Source organism: Hylobates moloch, unplaced genomic scaffold (assembly GCF_009828535.3).
Source record: "Hylobates moloch isolate HMO894 unplaced genomic scaffold, HMol_V3 SCAFFOLD_5, whole genome shotgun sequence".
NCBI lineage: Eukaryota > Metazoa > Chordata > Mammalia > Primates > Hylobatidae > Hylobates > Hylobates moloch.
Window position 1 is genome coordinate 150,698,710 of NW_026652280.1, and position 22,350 is coordinate 150,721,059.

The window sequence follows — 22,350 nt, forward strand, 5'->3', positions numbered from 1 at the left end:
GTGTTGAAATGGTGTTTCCAGCTTATGTTTCTTTTCTTTCCTTTTTTCCTTCCTTCCTTCCTTCCTTCCTTCCTTCCTTCCTTCCTTCCTTCTTCTTCCTTCCTCTTTCTCTCTCGTTCCTTCTTTCTTTTTCTTTCTTTTCTCTTCCTTTCTTTCCTTTCTTTCTTTCTCTCATCTGTCTTGCTCTCTCACCCAAGCTGGAGTACAGTGGCACAATCTCAGCTCACTGCAACGTCTGCCTCCTGGGTTCAAGGGATTCTCATGCCTCAGCCTTTGGAATAGCTAGGACTACAGGTGTGCACCATCACGCCCAGCTAATTTGAGGTTTTGCCATGTTACGCAGGCTGCTCTGGAACTCCTGGCCTCAAGCAGTCCACCAGTCTTGGCTTTTCAAAGTGCTAGGATTATAGATGTGAGCCACCCATGTCCGGCCTTCTCGAGCTTATATTTCTTATTCAAGTATGAGATTCATAAAGGCAGACTTAGTCTGAAAAATTCCTCTTCATATCCTCACACCAGTGTTCATGGCAAGGATCCCAAAAAATGTTGTTAAAATGAATAGTTAAAATGTAAGCTGAGAGAGCGAATTATTAATAGGACTCTTTGGCTCTTTTGTTACATATAACCAATTTGATCTAGTTAAAAGTGAGAAAAGGGAACGCAGTTTAAGACTATAAGGTATCTCATGAAACTCAACGCTGGGCTTCAGGTAGGAACTAGACCACAAGATAAATGCCATTAGGACCATCGTCTCTGTTTCTCTTTGAACGTTTACTTCAATAACTTCTTTTTGAAAGCCAGATTTCTCTGCTTCTCTTGTTTTCGAGGTTTATATTTTGCAGTTCCAGTCTTCTACTGAGAATAACTCATTGTCCGTTCTAATTCTAAATTCCTGGGATTGAGAATCTGACTGGCCCAGCTTGGATCCAATATCTGAACGAGATCCAGTTGGCCATGGCCAGAAAACAGGCACAAAGAAGAAATGTCACTACTAAAGACCTACTCCTGTGGATTGGGGGACAGAGGGATGGTCAGTTCTCAGATAAAGTAGACTTAAACACCTTTAATATTATCTGTTGCAGTGAGGCAGATTCAGATAAGCTGTCCAAAAAAGAGAAGCAGACAGTGTGCTAGAGAACTTGGCACTGAAGTACATATCAACTGTCTCAAACAGGAAAATTTTATCTTTTATTCAGGACCAGACCTTTTTATAGGGACAAATCCCTAGAGGAGCAGGTGGGAGTGCTTTGGTTTTAGGGGAAGAGTCAAGAAGTCGGGGATTGCAAAATGCACACCCTTGGCCAGGAATGACTTTACATAACTTGTAACTGGGTCTGCCCACACAGTACATGTAGGGAGAAAAAAGCCATTCCATGTGTACTTTCACTGTTTAAAGAAAAGGGTAATATATCACAATCATAATGCAGTAAAGTGACAAGGGCACCTTCCCAGATGGCATGAAGTCTGCCAGTAGATTGAAAACACTGTAATAAAAATGTTCTTATAAGAGAACATTAATTTTTATGTACCATACAGCCAACATGATAGAGGCCAACAGTAACTAGTATTTGAACTTCTTGAAGGAAAGTCTAATCTACTGAGAGGAATGGGAGAGCTGGGATAACGAGGCATCTCATATTGAACTGTGCACCTCACAAGTCCTCAGCAACACTTGGTGATGGAAGATGGTAAAATTGTTTTGCAGACCATAAAGGCTTCAAGTTTTGCTACCCTGGATACAATCTTTAATGTTGGTAGTCAGTATGGTGGGAGGATACATTCACTGGGTATATGGAATATGTTCCTTAACCACTCTTCCCAGTCCTCCTTCTAAGCTGGAGAGAGGAGAAAGAATTGACAACTGTAACCAAGACATACTTACGTTTCATCTAACTAAAGTATGAATTCATCACTGCACTGAGCAGTGGACTAACCAATATGTAGATATTTCTTCATTAATATTTTATATTTATTTGCTGGCTTATATGCTTAAAATGTCTTTGTTTTAAATGCAGGTGATCCAAGGACGTATGACCCAGATTTCAAGGGGCCTGTTGCCAACAGGTAAGCAATTATTTTTTGGGGAATATGCTTTTTTAAACACACACAGAAAGCTTTGGGGGATGGAGGAGGTACTGTTTTCCAGTCAATGGAGAATTGTGTCTACTGTGAGGGGAAAATGATTTATTTCTGCCTAAATGTCACCTTATTTACACAGGGAAAGTACAGAGAATAAATCTTTCCATGAGTCATGAATATCTTCTCCCGTTAGCAAATGAACTGCCTTACATTATTAAACTAAGTGTTTGTACTTTTCAAAAAGAGAAGCGAAAAAAATGCTTTATGAGATTTAACCACTTTGTAGAGAAGCAAACTCATTCAAGTAGTTGTTTTATGCACCTGTTTACCCTGGGACTCACCATTGCAAATGCAGAGTTGCCATGCCAACTTCTTCCAAGCCAAGTATTTGTGCCTCTCAGCTTCCAAGATCAGAGTGCTTTCTCAGAGGCAGTCATTCACCAATGCATCGTGTGCACTTTAAGATAGTTTAAAATGCTCTAGGGAAATATGTACTCATCTCAGCTGGTGCTTTCTGCCCTCTCCAAGGTTCTGTGCCATTTTAAAATTAGCCAGTAATTCATAGTCCTCTTATTATTTATTTTAGCCTCTATTTGCAAGCTTTTTGCTAATCACAAAGGGGATTGTGAGGTAAAATGTCTACATATGGAGGGAAGACTGTGCAGTTTTTTGCTTAACTTTGATTTCTGGCAGTTGTATGTCATAATGAACCGTGATGTGAACTAGCGATCAGCATGCTCATTTGCATGTGCCAACCATCAGTATGTACGTTAGCATTTACTGTTATGTCCCCGTAATAGCCCAGCTTTAAAGAGATGTATATTCAGTTTGTTCTAATTTTGTAAAAAACCAAGTCATTTGTTTCAGGTTACTCATTTAAAGGCATACTTAGAATAAAGGCACCTTCTTTAAAATGAGTCCAAAATCTCTCCATTCTCTCCATGGTAACACCATGAATAAACAGACACTTCTCAAAAGAAGACATTTATGCAGCCAGAAAACACATGAAGAAATGCTCATCATCACTGGCCATCAGAGAAATGCAAATCAAAACCACAGTGAGATACCATCTCACACCAGTTAGAATGGCCATCATTAAAAAATCAGGAAACAACAGGTGCTGGAGAGGATGTGGAGAAATAGGAACACTTTTACACTGTTGGTGGGACTGTAAACTAGTTCAACCATTGTGGAAGTCAGTGTGGCGATTCCTCAGGGATCTCGAACTAGAAATACCATTTGACCCAGCCATCCCATTACTGGGTATATACCCAAAGGAGTATAAATCATGCTGCTATAAAGACACATGCACACGTATGTTTCTTGCGGCACTATTCACAATAGCAAAGACTTGGAACCAACCCAAATGTCCAACAACAATAGACTGGATTAAGAAAATGTGTCACATATACACCATGGAATACTATGCAGCCATAAAAAATTATGAGTTCGTGTCCTTTGTAGGGACATGGATGAAACTGGAAAACATCATTCTCAGTAAACTATCGCAAGGACAAAAAACCAAACACCGCATGTTCTCACTCATAGGTGGGAATTGAACAATGAGAACTCATGGACACAGGAAGGGGAACATCACATTCCGGGTACTGTTGTGGGGTGGGGGGTGGGGGGGGGCGGGGACAGCATTAGGAGATATACCTAATGCTAAATGACGAGCTAATGGGTGCAGGAAATCAACATGGCACATGGATACATATGTAACAAACCTGCACATTGTGCACATGTACCCTAAAACCTAAAGTATAATAAAAAAAAAAAAAAAGAATACATTTTGCTGTCTAGTATACAAACAGCCTCATTCAGTGTGGTAGCTACTTTTACTGTCATTACATCCATTTTACAATCACTTATTTGTAAGCATTGAATGTAGCCTATTGGCTTCAAGGGAACTTTAGGTATAAATCAGATTCAACAGTAATAATAATTATAATAAATAGGCTGACACATTTAGAAAGAGGAAATACAGATTACAGGTGTGCCTTTCTAGGCCATAGATAAGAAAGCAGAATTATGCCTGGCTGGTTTTAGGTGTAGTAAAAGAGGTGAGATCTCCTGTCTTCCATCATGTAGAATTTAATGATGGAACCGTGTGGTTCAGGTAAAGTCTAAATGATTGTGATAATCACAGTGAGGAAAGTAATTTATTTTTACCTGGGGCCTTTTGTGATGCCTCCGGCACCACGAAGACCTTCAAAGGTGAGCTGGTCATTCTGTGGGCAGACCTTCCTCCACCTTCAATCCAAGAACAGAGGAAAGCATTGTAAAACCAGGGGGGCATAAATACAGGAAGACATAGTTGGCCCATTTGTAACTTTTTCAGGCAGCAGGGTTCTATACTGTCCTTACTGGGAAAATAATCGGGGTGTTTAAGGAGCAAGTAAGAAGCCCCCAATTCTCCACATTGCCTTTAGCAGCAGGACTGGCTTTAATAACACCGTGTGCTTACATCATGCAGCTCTCCTGAAAAATCTCAAATGTTATTGGATATTCAGACAGACTCTTACAGCATTCTCTGCTTGTCAGTCCACTATGTTCTGCTTTCTTCTCTCAGTTCACAAGGGCAGCATTTTGTGCCTAGTCACCACCCAACTGTATTTGTTTTGAGAAAAGATGAAGGGATGATGGTCATGCATAGGAGAGGTGAACTCAGTGTCTCATTTGTTCCCATCTACCAAGAACTGGGTGTATGAGAGCTATTGTCCAATAACCAAGAGAAGATGATTTTGATAGTTTAAGGTGTTTCCCCAGGCCCTTTTCACAAACTAGAGCTTTAGGCCCCAAGATTTCTCCCTGATATTCAACAGAATAAAAAAAAATGATTGATTTATGAAAAAGATATTCAGCATTATCCTTGGCATTAGACATTGGAAATGAATACACATAGAAAACTAAGAAATGAAAGCTCTCTGATAAGATGCTACATGAGAAATTCATCTCATAATGTAGACCTAACTAAATTTTATTTAATGGAGAATTAGTATGCTTTCTTCTGTTAGGTAAGAATCATGTAATCTACTGTTTCTCTTCCTGTACTGCCTTGTAGGAAGCCTACTGATAAGCCCACTTATTTTTGAGGATAAGAACATCTCATCTTTGTATTATTACCAACTAGCGTAATTCTTCTGATAGAGTAAGGGGTACTATACACATTTATTTAAGGAGTGAAGGAAAGAAAACAAGAATGGGAAGGAAGCAGTGTGACATAGAATCCAGGGATAAATACAAGGATGAACTTCAAAGGAGGCTGAGTAAAGGCCATAGCATTATTACACTTGAGACAAAACAGTCAGCATATGTAAGTAAAGCTTCACTTATGGGTTTAAACTTCAGGACTTCTAAGTCTTTATTTAAAGTTCTTGCTAAGATGCTATCTGAACCCTCTACCATTTTCAGATGCCAATGGTGTGATATTGGGTTCATATTCCTAAATAAGATACTCTGCTAATAGGAAAGTAGTAGCAGAGTTCTCTGTGCTATTTGCATTACTAGGTCTCATGGAATACACCTCATACTATTTTTCAAGTCAATTAGTTTTTCTAACGTGTCTACAGGGGGCATGACACTGCATATGATGTGGATCCAAGTATGCTGTGTTAAGGGAGGTCAAAGATTTACAGGTCCTTATACAAAAAGTTCAGCCTATTCTATTTATCTCTCTCTTTTTATATTAGGGCAAAGTCATTAAAATGTTATGACCATTTGCTTGACCTATGATCCAAGTCTAGGAAAATAAAGTCCAAATTGCTACAGTTGGCATCCTGTAATAAAGGCCACATATTATCATCTCGGGTTTTAGAGATGGAGTTTGTTTCCTTTTGTTTTAAATAGGAAAACTATCCTGAAAAAAGGATGCAATTTTAAATAATGCTGACATTTTCAAGCATAGCTATGAAAGAAATAATCATATTCTGGCCGGGCACGGTGACTCATACCTGTAATCCCAGCACTTTGGGAGGCTGAGGCTGGCAGATCAGTTGAGTCCAGGAGTTTGAAACCAGCCTGGCCAACATGGTGAAACCCTGTCTCCACTAAAAATATCAAAAGTAGCCAGGTGTGGTGGTGCGTGCCTTTAATCTCACATTCAGGAGGCTGAGACAGGAGAATCGCTTGAACCCAGGAGGGAGAGGTTGCAGTGAGTTGAGATCATGCCACTGCACTCCAGCCTGGGCAAGAGAGAAAGTCTCTGTCTCAAAAAAAAAATAATAATAACCATACATTTTACAAACAGAATGCTGTCCAAGGAATAGGTGCTATAACCAGTGGTATACAAAGAAAAAATGAAAATCTAGACCTCATCATTAATTACTCACACAAATATTGAATGCACACCTCTGTCCTCCAAGGGAAATTACATACCAGATGACAAGACCCCACAAGCATATGAAAAGCTAAAGAGCAAGCACAAGTAGCATGGGCTGTGCACCAAATGTGTGGTCCACAGCAAAGGCTGCTGCAGGATTTCAGGGAAGGAAGGGCACTCTGAGGCTGGGGTCAGAGGCGCTGATTCCTGGGCAGGGCCACAGAGCAAGGAAGACTACTAATTTATGGGAGGTACTTTTCCAAACTTAGGAATTTGGAAAATAGCACTGCTTTCTAAGGGTTAAACTAGAAATTAACACATAATTAAAGCAGAGATGTAGATAGTCACCATAATGAGATCTGTAAGGTTTCTAGTCCAGCAAGGCTTGATGATAAATTTATTCAATCTATTAACATATCTAAAGAGACGTACAAATAATGATCAAACAACTCTGTCCATCCAAGAACTCTCCAGATTAGGGCACCAAGTCAAATTGATACGAGGATCCTATGTAAGGATCCTGCTCCCTTGACCACAGGCTAGCAGAGCTGGATGCCATCAGACATTCTATTCATGTAATTCCCTTTGTTCTGACTCCACACTCATCAAGCAACCTTTTGATAATTAGGTTTTTCATGTAGTTTGCCTACCGGGAAGAATGAACTGGTCAGGGCAACGTGAACATCAGTTCAGCTCAGCAATTAAATTTCTCAATGTAAATTATTTCATTGGCATTCTGATTTTAGACATCAGTCTCTTGTGAGCTTTGTTAGTGCCAGTCATCATCCCTGAGTTGGAGTAATTCTAGGGCATGACAAAATCCATATTCAGACCCTGCAGAAATGTACATAACTGGTTTGGCTCAGCAGAGAGTTTATTCAAGCATTTAGAGAACACAGAGTGAGATTGTTTAGGCAGATATGTTAGGACAAAATTATGTAGGGCTTTGAATACCATGCTAAAGCATTTGGAGCTGATTCTTAGGCAGTGGAACTCACTGAAGAAATTAGTATTGGGGGAGTGGTGTGACATGATCAAAACTGTTACTCACAGGTCTGCAGTGTACAGCTGTGTGTAGTGGAGCTCATGGCCTAACTGAAGAGTCAGCCAAGCAAGCAACTAACTACAACACGGTATTATAAGTGCACAGACTACTCTTGGAGCATCAAGGAAGAGTGCCTGCAATTCACTCCAGGGGTGATCTGAGGATATTTTTCAGAAGAGAGAATTTTCCATTAGACTTTAATGTTCTTTCAAGATGTCTCCTTTATATAGGTGTTTTAGTTAAAAGAAATATATCAGTTTTTTAAAAAGCCTCAGAAGTATATTTATATTTCTGACTTTCTACTTGATAGTTCTACCTGGATGTGCCATGGGCATCCTAAACTCAACATTTTAAAGCCTAAACTCATGAGCTCCTTTCCCCTTTATAGTCTTCCTGCTCCTTCTCATGGTGTTTCCTCCCTTGGTGAATGTAACTACAATCAAACTAGTTGTTAAACACAATAGTGCTAGATTCTTGCTTCTACCCTGAATATATAATAGTCCTAAAACCTTGCAGAAGATAACAAATGCAAAGTCCCTGAGATGGACACAAGTTTAGAATGTTTGAGGAATGGAAAGAACTCAAGTGTGACTACAATGAAAGGGTAAGTGTTCTCAGGCTCTCATAGTTTGCTGTGTACTATTGGCTCCTCTTGGAATGTCTTCAAGTATTAGTGCAAGTGTCACCTCTGCTTTGAATTTTTTCTATATTCTTCTTACTCCTATCAGTACTAGACACACTCTCCTTTTTCCAGAGCTCTCATCAATAACTATTAATTTCACTGATCACATTAATCTCTTTATTATCTGCCTCTCCTACTGAACTTCCAACTCTGTTGGGGAGGAACTTTCTTTAGTTTATCTTTGTATTTCTAGCACACAGCACAGTGCCTGGCACATAGAAAGCATAGTTAATTAATACTTTAAAAAGAACTCTTGATTTAAAGGTGCCTACAGAGTTTTTAGGTTATTTGCATAATTATCAGGAATAACTTGTAGACAGTGACATTTTAAAGTGCAAAAAAAAAAATAGAAAAAAGAACAAGCTCATATATTGAGGAATAAAAGAGGCCACAAATATTAAAGATGAGTGTTAGCCTATATCTTTCTGTGGAAAAGAGTCACACTGATAAATAATTAATTACATTAGGCCATTTGCTCCATTCCGAATGAAGAATATAAATACCAGGTTTAGAGCACATCTTCAATTCACATTTGCATTCTGAAGAATTAGCCATTTGGGGCAATTATTTACTTTTATTTCTCTTCATTTCCTTCTACATTTGAGACTATAAAAAAGTTTTCAAAGGAAGTGCTACGGACATAGGTTTTTTATTCCAAACTATTTTACAAATCAAAATGTTTTGTAACCTCTTTCAGACATTTTTACAACACAGGACCTACTTTTAAAAAAAATTTTGTGTTCTTTTTTCTACAGGTTTTTAATCATAATTTTCTATGATAATGAGCCCCACCTTCATATATTTAAGTCTCCTCTGCAGTTAGAAAAAGCATACCAATTAATTCAACAAGAAGCAAATATGAGAACGGCATACATTTAAAAGACAGCACAGTGTTGTCACAATGATTTGAGATGTCTACTTGATAACACTTTAGAATTTATAAGAATGTGTGATGTGTGTCCACATAGTGCTTTATGTGCTTATCACTAAGGCCTAAAGCTGAACTTTTTCTTTTGTGATTTGGCATCGAGAGTTGAATCACAGAGTCAGTGAATCTCAGGATTGGAAAGGACTTTGAGGTCACTTAATCCAACTCCTTTATATGAATGAACCCCTTCTTCAACATCCCTAATAAGTGGCTCTTCATTCTTTCCTTGAATCTTTTCATGATAGTGAACTTACCACCCCTCCAATGCTTCAGGTAAAAATAAATGATTTTACTAAATTTCAGACAGATTTTCCACCTTCTATAATAATAGTTATTTTCAGTATTGTGACACCTACCAATTTGTTTAGTATACTCTTTTGTGTATAAAGAAAAAAAGGACAACTAAGGAACATTCAAACTTTCATTTCTATTTACTTATATACCTATATGCTGCCTCTTTCTGGAAAGGATCTTAAGTGAAATGACTTAAAACATCTGGATGCATTAGAATTATTAAAATGAAAATGGAAATTCAAAGTCCCAAAAGAAATTTTTGACTCAAGACTAATATAGTAGCTGATATTGCAATTAAATTTATCAGTGGGCTTCCTACATGTCAATATAAAAAGAAAAACAGTGGATTATACAGTTCTTTTTATTGGAAGAAAATATACCAATTATTCAGTATATAAAGATTTTTCTTAGTTTTAAATTATAAGAGGCATTTTTCATAGAGCATCTTTTATGTGCATTCATGGGCATCTATTACATGCCCCATGTCTTCTAGGCACTAGAGATACTGTGATGAGCAAGATAGATAAGGTGGCTGTCTTCTTGGAAGAGGGAAGAAATAGGGCAGAAAACATCTGAGAAATGAATGTAAGTACGAGGAAGAGAGTAAAACAGAGTGATGTAACAGTGCCTATGTAGGGGTGGGGAAGTGTTAATTTAGATTTGGTGATGAAGGAAGATCTCTTTATGGAGGTAACAATTGAAATGAGACTTGAATGATAAGAGGAGTAAGCCATGCAGAGTCTGAGGATATAGCATGTCAGATAGAGGAGGCAAAATGAAGGGTCCCTAAGGCAGGAATACACTTAGTGCAGGGAGCAGAGAGGCCCGTGTGAGTGCAGCATGGTGGATGGGAGCGGGACTTGGGTAGTGGGTGGGTAGGAGATGCTCTGCAAGCTAAGGATGTTTACAGTGAGTGCAGTGGAAAAGCCATGTGAGGGTTTTAGTAACAGAGTGAGCTAATCTGTTTTTAAAACTCATCCTGACTGCTCTGTGGAGAATTTAAGTGTCCAAAGTCAGGAGCAAGGAGATTCACAGGAAGCTTTTGCAGTTGTCTAACTGAAGGAGTCAGTCACTTGGAAGAGGGTAGTGGTAGTGGAAATAGAGAGACTTGTAAAGACTCAAGATATGTTTTGGTGGTAGAGGGAGCAGCACTTACTGATGGGATTGGATGTGAAAAGCAAGAGAAAAAATGAGTCAAGAGTAACTGTTAGATTTGTGACTTGAACTACCAGGAGGATGATGCTCCCCTGTAGTACAAATGAAAAGATTAGAGAGGTTAAGACTTTTGTTTTGGCTGTGTTAAGTTTGAGATACTAAATAGATATCAGCCTGTGAATGCTATGCGTGAGTCTGGAGCTCAGTGAAGAATAAAATGAGGGCTGGTGATCAAGAATTTGGAGTTGTCTGCCTACACATAATATTTAAATCTGAGCCTCTGGATGAGAACACTTAGGAGGGTAGAGGAGAGGCCCCAGAACAGCACTCCAGACTCAAAAGCATTTGGAGATCAAGCAGAGGTGGAAGAACCAGTACAGGACATGGAAGAGCACCCAGTGAGTTGGAGAAAAGGCAGGAGAATGAGATGTTGTAGAAGCCAAAAAAAAGAAAAAAAAAAGAGAAAGTTTTACAAGAAGAGTTTGGGTTTTTGTTTTGTTGTGTTTTTTAAAGTGGCCAAGTATGTTGATTACCTTGAGAGGTCAAACAAGATAAACATTGAGAAATGATCATTGGATTTGGCAATATGAAAGTCATTAGTGAACTCATGAAGAGCAATCTCAGCAGCAGTGGCCACTAAAGTGTGACTAAGAAGAGTTCATTAGAGATTGTGAGGTGAATCTAGTAGAGATGGCTACCAGAGGCAATAAAGACAACACTTTTAGTAAGTTTTCCTGGTGGATGGGAGGAATCTGGGGCCAAAGAAGAGCTTTTTGAAGATGGGAGACACTAGAACATGGTGGTGTGTGGTGCTAGACTTTATCTAGAAGGCCACTGATGACACAAGATAAAGAAGAAATTATGGAGACAAAGTCCTAAAGACAGAGTCCAGAACACAATTGGAGAGTCTGGCCTACAGTGGAAGCAAGGACTCGGAACCATAGTTGCAAGATAGTAAGCAAGGAATAGGTTAGAGATGTTGGAGTGTCAATAGTTTTGGTAATGAAAAGAAGAGGTAGTCTTGCTGGTTGCTTTTATTTTCTCAATAAATTATGAGGTAAGGCCATCACGGGGGTGGTGGCAATGGTGATGGGGGGGTGGCAGTGGTGGTGGTAGAAGGCCCGAGGCTGGAGTGTTGAGTGCTGGAGAGGGCAGAGAAAGTACGAAGCACACATTTTGGGAATGGGGAAGTGAAGCCTCATATATTATTAATCTAGAATATATATATATATGCATATACATATACATATACGTATATATATATGCATGTACGTATATGCATGTGTGTGTGTGTGTATATATATATATATTTCATTTGCCACATAGAATATTATTCCAGTGTAGGAAACACTTAAGGGAACATAAAAATTGGTACTTAGAAGTGATGAAGAACAATGATTTGTGGGCATATATTGGATACCTAAATTACATGAACCAGGAGATCTTGAGGTGACTGAAGCTGGGTGACAGTATCCTGGAATGCTTCACGTAGTAGGAGAATCTTCAGCAATATTTTGAAGGAAGGATCATATTGGCAAAGGAGGTAGATAGTATCTCTTGCAATGGCTTAAAAATAGGAGTAGGCATGTACCATACAAAGTAGATTTGCTTGGCTAGACCAAAAAGTAGAGCCTAAATAAAACATATGGCTGAAAAGTGAAGGAGCCTCGGCATATGGGTAAAATATCAGAGATGAAATATTGGCAGAATTTCATTTCAGTTTTTATGGAAAAGTAAAAAAGAGGTTAAGGAGGATTCCAGATTGTGCATTAGTTTATTCCTTCATTCCAGTGGAGCATACAGAATTGAATAAGACACAGACTATGCTCCCAACAAACTTAAAATTTCAACCACTAATGTTAATACATTTAAAAATGAATGACTTGCTAAATAGAAGTACAAGCATAACTCAGGGAACAGAGTCAAATGAATAATTATTACTGACTAAAAAAAAAAATCAAGAAATGTTTCCTGGAGGTATCATTGAGTTAGACCCTGGAGGAGGAGAATGATTTAACAGATACAAGAATGGAAAAGAGAATTGGATTCATGGAGGTGTGTGTTGCAGATTGGGTTTTTGGGGGCAGATGCTGAGATGTAGTCTGTGGTGCAGGCTCTTTACTAGTGATCAGTGTCTGTGAAAAGAAGGGAAAGGAAGCAAGAGGGAGGAAGTTTTCAAACTACTGGGTCCAACAAAGCCTCAGCCACCCAGCAGGGAGGAGTCTGGAGTAACTCTGAAATGACCACATCTTTATTTACTTATTTTTAACTCTTCCTTTAGGTTCAAGGGTACATGCGAAGGTTGTTATATACATAAACTGTGTGATACAGGGGTTTGGTGTACAGATTATTTCATCGCCCGGGTAATAAGAATAGTATGCAATAGGTAGTTTTTTGATGCTCTTTCTCCTCACACCCTCCATTTTCAAGTGTCTCTGAGGCTCTGTCAGACATTGTCTGGAGACAAGAGGCTGTCTGCATACCACACTCCTCACTGCTGGGCAGCCAGTCTTTCCTTAAAAGGAAACCAGGGTGGAGCTTTTTCGTGTGGATCACAGCACGTGAGCATAGCGTATCCCACTGCACCCCAGAGGGGCTGAACAGAGACTTGGATGGAAGACACTTTGGCAATGAAGCTGAATAGATCATGCGGGATTATAGAGAGGTTTGAAAGCCATGATGAAAAATTGAGACTATTTTTTCCCAGGGAGCTTTGTTAGGGAATTAAGGAGGGCCATATGATCATCTAATACCCTGCTTTCAGGAGATAATGCCAGATAGTGAACCTGCAGCACCAGAATCTCTTAGAAGTCATAGTTGCCATAGAACACAGCTGCCTAATTAATCAGCAGCTGGCGGCATAGGGGAGGTAGCCCACACATGGTGTCCAGTTTCTTTTTCTATCTCCTATTCTTAGATAACAGTATCTTGATATTTCGTTCAACCCAAATTCCCCTGACCCTTCACCTTTACTGTGGTTACAACTAAAATGTTTGTAACTGACCCATATCTCCTCTTTTTAGAGAAACTAATATTATCTGTCTTACCATATTCCTGTGTCAGACCAACATACATGTGTCAGAAGAATATATTACCTATATTTTTCAAATATTGTTCTGCCCAGGCTGTCTTGCTGCTAAATGGATTTGTTTTTATTTGCTCTCAATCGATCTATATTTTTAAGTGTACATTCTTTTGGCAAGAGAGTGGGAAAAGAGATTATTTTTCGATTAAAAAATTAAAGGCAGTTTGTGCTCAGATGGACAGAAGACCAGTGGGTAGGCTTGGTTGGGAAGCCAGCAGGGATGGAAAGCAGCTGGTAGTTTCTGAGGACTGGGACCCTGGGGCGTGGCACCACCTACCATGTAGCCGGGCTGGAGACGGTGAACTAGGACCCTAGGGGCGATCCTAGTAGCAGCATCCCATTATGCGATTTCTCAGTCCTTCAGAAACTAGCAATGTAGAGCCAGGTTACCACATCTAAACAGTAGTGCAGAAAACCTGGGCAAAGAAAGAGCTTATCAGGAGGCACAAAGGCAAAGACTGGAAGAATCCTCTTCACGCACTAACATGCCTTTCTTAATGTAACGTAATGACTATGCAGGGTTTCGATACCAAGGTAGTTTTCTAGTTAGACCTGTGAGGAAGAATTAATGGGGAAATAATATTAAATTTTATCTGGGTATTGGTATTTAATTTAGATCTTTTTCTACTCACATATTAGTTTTTTTAATGATTATTTTGTTGGGTTGGTTAAATAAGGGATTAGGATATAGACAGTGTATGCACCTGTCAGCTAAGCGTTACTTGAGATGCCTCTCTATTTTGGTAATCGAAGCCATCACTCAAGCATGATTCTTTACTTGGTATGAGCTTACCAAAATTTCCTATATAGTGTCTAGAAGAAAAGGAATAGCTTTTCACTGCTAGCCTTATAAACCCAAATTATAAAAGTGAGGACAAACCTCACAGCTGCATATTTTTTTAAGTCTAAACATGATAAAATTAGATTTAAACTTCCCAGCACATATCATATTGTCATTTAGATTTCAGTTGCTTGTTGAACTGTATTCAGGATATTGTGTTTCATGATTTACCAGCATAGACATCAGTTTACATTCTCTGGACTTTTGAATTCAGATCACACTGTGAGTTTATTTCTAATTGAAGTCTCCTTCTATTTATTTACTGAATGTCTTCAGGAAACAATTTCTTCATGTTGGCAAAGTTGTGTTCTTCATAATCGTTACTAATCTCATGTTTTTGGTAATTTGTTGTTTATTCATCATAGGATGCTTACTATCAAACAGTAAAAAAAATAAATGAAGCTTAGAAACAATGGTGAAAACTGAAGGAAAATATCATTAACTCAAAGTTTAAAGTAAAAAAGTTCATACCACAGTTGATTTACATGTACCTTATTTCTTAATGTTTTCTTCCTGAAAGTGCTCCATTGTAATATGCATTAGCATTTTATAGTTTCCTTTTCTGTAGATGGGCAAGATTATCCCCTACAATAGGTGGAGAAAGTTCTGTTCTTCTACAGTTTTGCATTTGATATCACTTGTTTTTTAAGATTTTGGAGCTAAAGTTGCAACCATACAAGCCATCTTCTCCATATGGATTATCCATAATTTAATTTTCTACTGTTCAATAAAAGAGGAAATGAAACTCCATCTTTTTCATTCTGGAAGAGGTTTGATTTCCTATCCAACTGCCATCAACTTCCTCCCCAAAATGTTTGTACATGATACAATGCTTGTACATAATATGAGTGCTGAATTTATGAATTTGTTAAACACTCTTGGTTTTCCTAAACTAGGTTATTATAATGTTGGTGTGCTGTTTCTTGATTCTAACTCCGGGTTAGTAGACCATGTCTACTTCCTTAACCTTATATACCACCTATATCATTTGCAATACAATTGGGGGGTTAAAACTAGCTCATACAACCTTGGAGAGCTGTTAATTACTAAACTGTGATAGTTATTGGAAGAGCAAAATAGGACTTTCAGTCATAGAAGAGACAACCCAGTTGCCTTTTAAAGATAAGATTTAATGTAGGAGAAAGCTTTAGAACTGAGCCTTGAAAGGTGGGCAAGATGAGTATTTTGCAGGAAAAGGACAAAGTATTCCAAATGAGAAAAAAAAAAAAAAGTAAGAATAAACGCAAGGTGTCTTAATTCAGAATATGGAATACTTTCCTGAGCAGTGTTTCATCTCTAGCAGGTTTTATGTATATATACATATATATGAAATACATAATATTTTATATGTATATAAAATTTTTATACACACACACACAGACACACACACACACACACACGCATGCATGCACACGACCTCCAGTGGATGCTTGAAACATATGCTATGCATTTTCCTATACATACATACCTATGATGAAGTTTAATTTATAAATTAAGCACAAGAAGAGGTTAACAACAGTAACTAATAATAAAATACAACAATTATAACAATGTACTGTAAAAAAAGTTATGGGAATGGGGTCTCTCTCATTGTCTCTCAAAATACCTTATTATACTGTACTTGCCAATTTTCTAACTACAGTTGACCCAGAGTAACTGAAACCTTGGAAAACAAAACTGTGGATAAGGCAAGACTACTGTATACTGTATATACGTATATATAAAAATCTCCCTTTCTTCATATAAATAATAACATGCTATAATTGTGTTTTTTTTAACCTAACAATATTTCTGGGAAATTAATCCATCAGTACCGATAGGGCAACAATAGGAGTTTAAAGAAAGGTCTTGAGAAAAATAAATGCATCAGATTCTTAAAATTTTATTGTTATCCATACAAGTTGAAAAATGGTGTCCTCAGTGCCCTCTTCTGTCTTTTACCCACATGTGGAGGTCAAGTCCACATGTTCCCTCCTCAGCTCAGCCTCAGTTACTCCCTGGCAGAATCAGTTCCCCCCTTGTCTGTGCTCTTTGAGTACTTTATGCATTATACACTCCATTTATTACCCTGGTCATATTGAGAATTTTTTGTTTGCTTGTTTGTGTGTTTTCATCCATGAGTAGATTGTGAGTTCCTTAAAGCTTTTGTTTCTCTCTAGATCCTCATCCCCTAGTACAGGACCTGGTATATAATAAATGCTCACTAAATATTTGCTTGATTAAAAAACAGTGAGAGCACTTTAACTTTCATTGTTCATTGGGTCTATATTTCTTTTCCTTGTTGTTGTTATTCTTTGGTATTTGACTTGGGATATTTATCTTCTCAGTAAAAACATTTTTAAAACCATGGAGCAGATAAAAATTATGGGTTAAAAATAAAACAAATGTCACCTGGAAATATTGACACAATGCACTTTTTATAAAATTTTTTGAGAAAAATAGATGATCCTCTTCATTTTATGTTACAAATTCCTGAGGAAGGGCTGATGTGGCCAAAATAAATTTGCAAGCTTCAGACTGGAGCAATTGCCCATAAATGTGTTTGTACATATGCTTCTTGAACCTACCTCATGATGTATGCATGCACTTGTGTAATACTCACAAAAATGCTTCATGTCATTACTTCAAATATTTTTATGTTTAGCTTAGTCAAGCAAAGATTGCTTTAATAACATCATGGATTTTGTTGCTATGATATAAGACCATAGTGCTATATTTTCATTTCTCTATGCTTTGCTCATTTATATCATCCTCCTTTGCTTGCAATACTTAATAGAACTTTCAGTTTAAATGCAAATAGTTGAAAGAATTATTTCTTATTTGTTCCTGTTATGGTGGATCTGGCTTAACCATCCTTACCCAGAGCATGAGCATTTTTCTTCACTTTGCTTTGAAGATCATTTAAGCTCATCTCTAAACTGCCTCATTATGTCTTTCAGAAATACAGTTCTCATATAACAACTAATCAGGAAATTCAAAGTGTTTGAAGTATGTTGGGAAAAACAGATGTTTGCTATTTAAAGTACTGCAGATGATTGTTATTTCTTTTTCTAGTCAAAAGACGTTCATATCCACTAAATAAATGTATTGTCTTTAAGTGTGCATCCTTCTGTGTCACAGTGGTGGGAAATCTTCACTGCTAGAGTTAGAAATGAAAATGTTCTGCTAATGTTCTACTTAACTATTCATTGTGCACAGTAGGGAAGCTGGGGTTAGAAAAACATCAGTAAATTTTACTCTTCTTAGCCTAACATGAAAAATAGGTAATGGAAATGGCAGTAGTTGTTGGTTGCTTTGAAATACTAGCATGCTGAATGAGCTCAATAGCCATTTTTTAACCCAAAATAAGCTTAGTTGATTCTTTAAAAAGACTAAACTTTAGAGATAAACACAGATGTTAACATGTTAAGCAACTGAGGTGTAAAGCCAAAATCTAAGGTAGCAGAAGTAGAAATAGGAAGAATTAGCGAAACATATTTACTTACTCATTACATTCAACTATAGAATTTAAAAGAATTAGTATCACTTAATACTTTTGTTGAAATAGAATTATAATAATGATTCATTTACTTTGCAAAGAACATTAGAGTTTATTTGGTTCAGTGTCCTATTTTTGGCTGAGAAACAGAGTCCTAAAAACATGAAAAAGCTTAGTCACAATTACCTGGTAACTTGGTGGCAAAGACAAGGTTGGAATCCAGGTCTAGGTTATGAGTATAGAGTTCTTTCTCCTGTATTTCTCCAAAATCATTTTCAAGTAAATCTGTCCGTGCAGTATCTTGTTTGTTTGTTTTTGTGAGTGAGGAAGCAAGCTGAGGGTGAAAGGAAATCTGTTATGTATCCCATGGGTGGAGGAAAAGGATAAAGGAAGTTGAGACTGGTTCTCAATCCAAGATTTGCCTCAAAATTATCTCAAATGTCTAATGCCCTCTGGTTGCTGAGTACTTCTGGAGTCCTAAGAATGTCTCCTAAATTACTGAGTTTTCTGTCAATTCCTTTATCTAGAAGAATTAATTAATATTGGGGGAAGACACACCAGCATGTAATGATCACTGTGCTAATTTGAAATCATTGCAGACCATCTGATGAAATGGGATTTTCAAAAAAAGAGGGAGCAAATAATAAGATGTATTTGTTACTCTTGGCTGTAGCAATATTGGATGTCATTGTAAACCATGCTTTTTTTTTGAGATGGACTCTCGCTCTGTTGCCCAGACTGTAGTGCAGGGGCACAATCTTGGCTCACTGCAACCTCCACCTGCTGGGTTCAAGCCATTCTCCTGCCTCAGCCTCCAGAGTAGCTGGGACTACAGGCATGTGCCACCACACCAGGCTAATTTTTATATTTTTTGTAGAGATGGAGTTTTGCCATTTTGGCCAGGCTGGTCTCAAACTCCTGACCTCAAGTAATCCTGCCTCAGCCTCCCAAAGTGCTGGAATTCCAGACATAAGCCACTGCACCTGGCCTGTAAACAACCCTTTTAAAGATCGATTTTTGAAGCAATGCAAGAAGTAGTTACATTGTGGAGATAACAAATGGGAAGTTTGGAATTGAAATTCCCATGGAAGTTCATCAATGGATTCAAAAAAGTTTGCATCTCAGACAATTTAGAATTGAAAGTGACATACTCTGAACAATTGGACCGAGAAACCTAGTGATGACAAAGACATGGGTGTTAAAGATGAATCAAGTATTTTTTGGTGAAATTTAAAAGGAAAAAGTCGCTAATACTAAATTATCATTTATATAAAGCATGATTTTTAAAATACATGTGGAAATAAACTTATAAATCAGGCACTATGAATGGATTGTTGCATATTTTATCTGCTTCATTATATTTTGATGAATCTCTGCTATAAACTGAATGTTTTTGTCCCCCAAAATATACATGTTGAAACCCCAATCCCCAATGTGATGGTGCTTGGAGGTAAAGGCCTTTGAGATGTGATTAAATCATAAGGGTGGCGACCTCAGGAATAGGATTAGTGCCCTTGTAAGAAGAGACATTAGGGATGATCTCTCTCTCTCTCTCTCTCTCTCTGCCATATAACAATACAGTAAGAAGACATTCATCTAGAAATCAGGAAGAGGGCCCTCAGAAGGAACCAGATTGGCTGGCACCTTGATCTTTGATTCCCAGCCTCCAGCACTGTGATAAATAAATTTCTGTTGTTTAAGCCATTCAGTCTGTGGTGTTTGTTATAGCAGCCTGAGCTAAGAGAAATAAATTGGTACTGAGAAGTGGATTGCTGCTATAATAAATACCTAAAAATGTGGAAGCAGCTTTGGAACTGACAAAATGCCAATAAAGATAGGCAAGTAACCTTTCTCTCATAAAATTGGAGACCTGTAGTTATATATAGACAAAAATTTCTAAGCAACAAATGCTTTCTCTAATGTCATAAAGTTATAAATAAACATCTTAATATTATGATACTAAACTGTAATTTGCATTTTCTCCCACATATTTATAATAAATATGTTCATATTGCTCGGGAATTTTTTTTGCCTTTCTGTAGCAATTCAGCAATGATAAAGAAGCACACTTGCTTAGAGTCCTGGCATGATTTTCTGAAACACGGTCATGTATCAGTAGCTTATTTGTGCTGCTTCAACCTTTTACCAGAAGGCTCTTAAGGGCTTTATGAATTAAATCTTTCAGTGCATTTGAAAAGCTTGCTTGGTAATTGGACAGGAAGGGACCCTCAGGTACAAGGTTATCTAACCAAAACTATGATTTAGGTCATGTACCTCTTTAATGTTAAGCAGTTAGGAGGACATACATATAATTAAATGATCCTTATTATTTGACAAATATATGTCATTCAAAATAATGCTCCCATTAAGGAAAGGTAGCAACCATTAATATTCAACCCTTTGGACTATAACTTAATGACAAACTTATATCCTTAGGCACATAGAATGAACTTGACCTCCCTTAACTTACAAGGCACAATATGTATATATCTTTGGTTTTTTCCTTTGGCTATGCTAAGTCTTTTAGAGTACAATACATGGGCATTTTTTTTTTTTTGCAAATAAATGGTGTGTTGTGGCCGGGCGCGGTGGCTCACGCTTGTAATCCCAGCACTTTGGGAGGCCGAGGTGGGCAGATCACGAGGTCAGGAGATCGAGACCACGGTGAAACCCCGTCTCTACTAAAACTACAAAAAATTAGCCGGGCGTGGTGGCGGGCGCCTGTAGTCCCAGCTACTCGGAGAGGCTGAGGCAGGAGAATGGCGTGAACTCGGGAGGCGGAGCTTGCAGTGAGTCGAGATTGCGCCACTGCACTCCAGCCTGGGCGACAGAGCGAGACTCCGTCTCAAAAAAAAAAAAAAACAATAAATGGTGTGTTGTATTTAAACACCTATCACATGGTTCTAATATTTGCTACAGGGCAAATTAATTATAAAATCACCCTTTCAAAATATTTTTTATTTCTAGGATGTCTATGATCAACTCCCTTATCTTTTGTTGTTTATTTTTCCTTTCATAAATTTCTTTGATTGCATTTATGGATTTTCTTTTTTGCCTAGTCAGATATAGTTTGATACCATTCTCTATTATTTTTTCAAAGATCTGGTTTTCTTTGAGGCTGCTGGTAGGTAGCTTTTACTAAATTTAAATGTAAGCTTCTATGTAAACCATATTACACTTTAGGCTTAGATGTCCTACATTCTGACTTCCCAGAATATTTGAATTATGTATAATAAACACATTTTTATGTTTTTGAGTAATTTTCTCTTCTTTAGCTAGGAAGATCTGTAAGATTTGAAAAGGATCAGAGTGAAGATGGTGCAGAGTAGGAGACTGGGGAAGTAGAGAACAGATTTTCCAATTCAGGTACAAGAGCCAAGCATTTAACAAACTTATTAGGAAGATGAAATAAGAATATTCACAGCGTTTTTGACATTTAAGTATTTTCTCCTCTGTTTCCTTTACTTAAGTCTATTTTTTTTCCTCTTCTAGGATACATTTTTGTTTTATCTGTTATATTTTGAAAGCCTTCTGCTGAGCTACTCATGATATATAATCATTATACATTCTATTCCCTGTGATCCATGCTAAGACAATCCAAACTATAACCCTTCATTATAGTTAAACACACATATTTTTGTCTGTTCTCACCAGAATGATGATAGTAGAAAGGCAGAAATGCGGTCATAGACTTGCCTCTTGTGGGGTTTACAGAATCTAGTTCAGGAGAAAAAAAGGCAGAACTTGGGTCTTGGACTTAAGATCTTTTTCTTTCACTGTCTTTAGAACAACTGATAATGATATAAATATATCTATAATAAAAACATTTTAATAAAGTTAAGAATTATTCACCTTTCAGTATCATTTCTGGAAATAAATAGATTGAGAGCTATCTATTATTGAGGTCCATGCTGCAAATAAAATCAAACTGCAAAAGCTTTATAACAAAATTCAACCTATTATCCTGGGATTATGTTTATAAGTTTTTCTACCATCTGAGTTGATATGGCATCTACAACAAATGCTATTTCCTGTATGCTAGTCATATATTCAGAGAGAATGTTTTTGCCCAGGGATTGGGGGTAGGGAAAGGAAGGAAAGATTGCACTTTTCTTTTGTACAAATATTAATGTATCGCAAAGCACACAAAAGTCTTTACAGAATCATATGGAGCTAAATAAGAATCAACATAAAGCACTGTTTACCAGCTTGTCATCTAAATGTCAGCATAGCTAGATTTTTATTGGGGCCTTATTGTTTAATAGTCTTGATGTGCTTTGGAGAACTAAGCACATATCTCTGAAGATTTACATATTTGCAGATCCAGAAATGCCTTGAAAGTACGAGCTGGGGAGATGTGCGTTGGCAGGGAGGGTTGGGAGTGATATTTGAACTGTGTATTTGAAATGAAGAATGCTAGATTAACTTTAAATACTGGTGTT

The 22,350-nt window shown here is 37.6% G+C and overlaps 1 protein-coding gene across 9 annotated transcripts in view; it reads left to right on the forward strand.

The window, feature by feature from the left end:
• Nucleotides 1-22,350, forward strand: part of SLC44A5 (solute carrier family 44 member 5) — a 392,569-nt gene that overhangs the window by 255,095 nt on the left and 115,124 nt on the right. For all 9 annotated transcript variants that reach the window (XM_058439661.1, XM_058439656.1, XM_058439660.1 and 6 more), the window contains one exon: nt 2,016-2,064. In XM_058439661.1, coding sequence (XP_058295644.1) covers nt 2,016-2,064 — 49 coding nt within the window. The remainder of the gene's footprint in view (nt 1-2,015; nt 2,065-22,350) is intronic.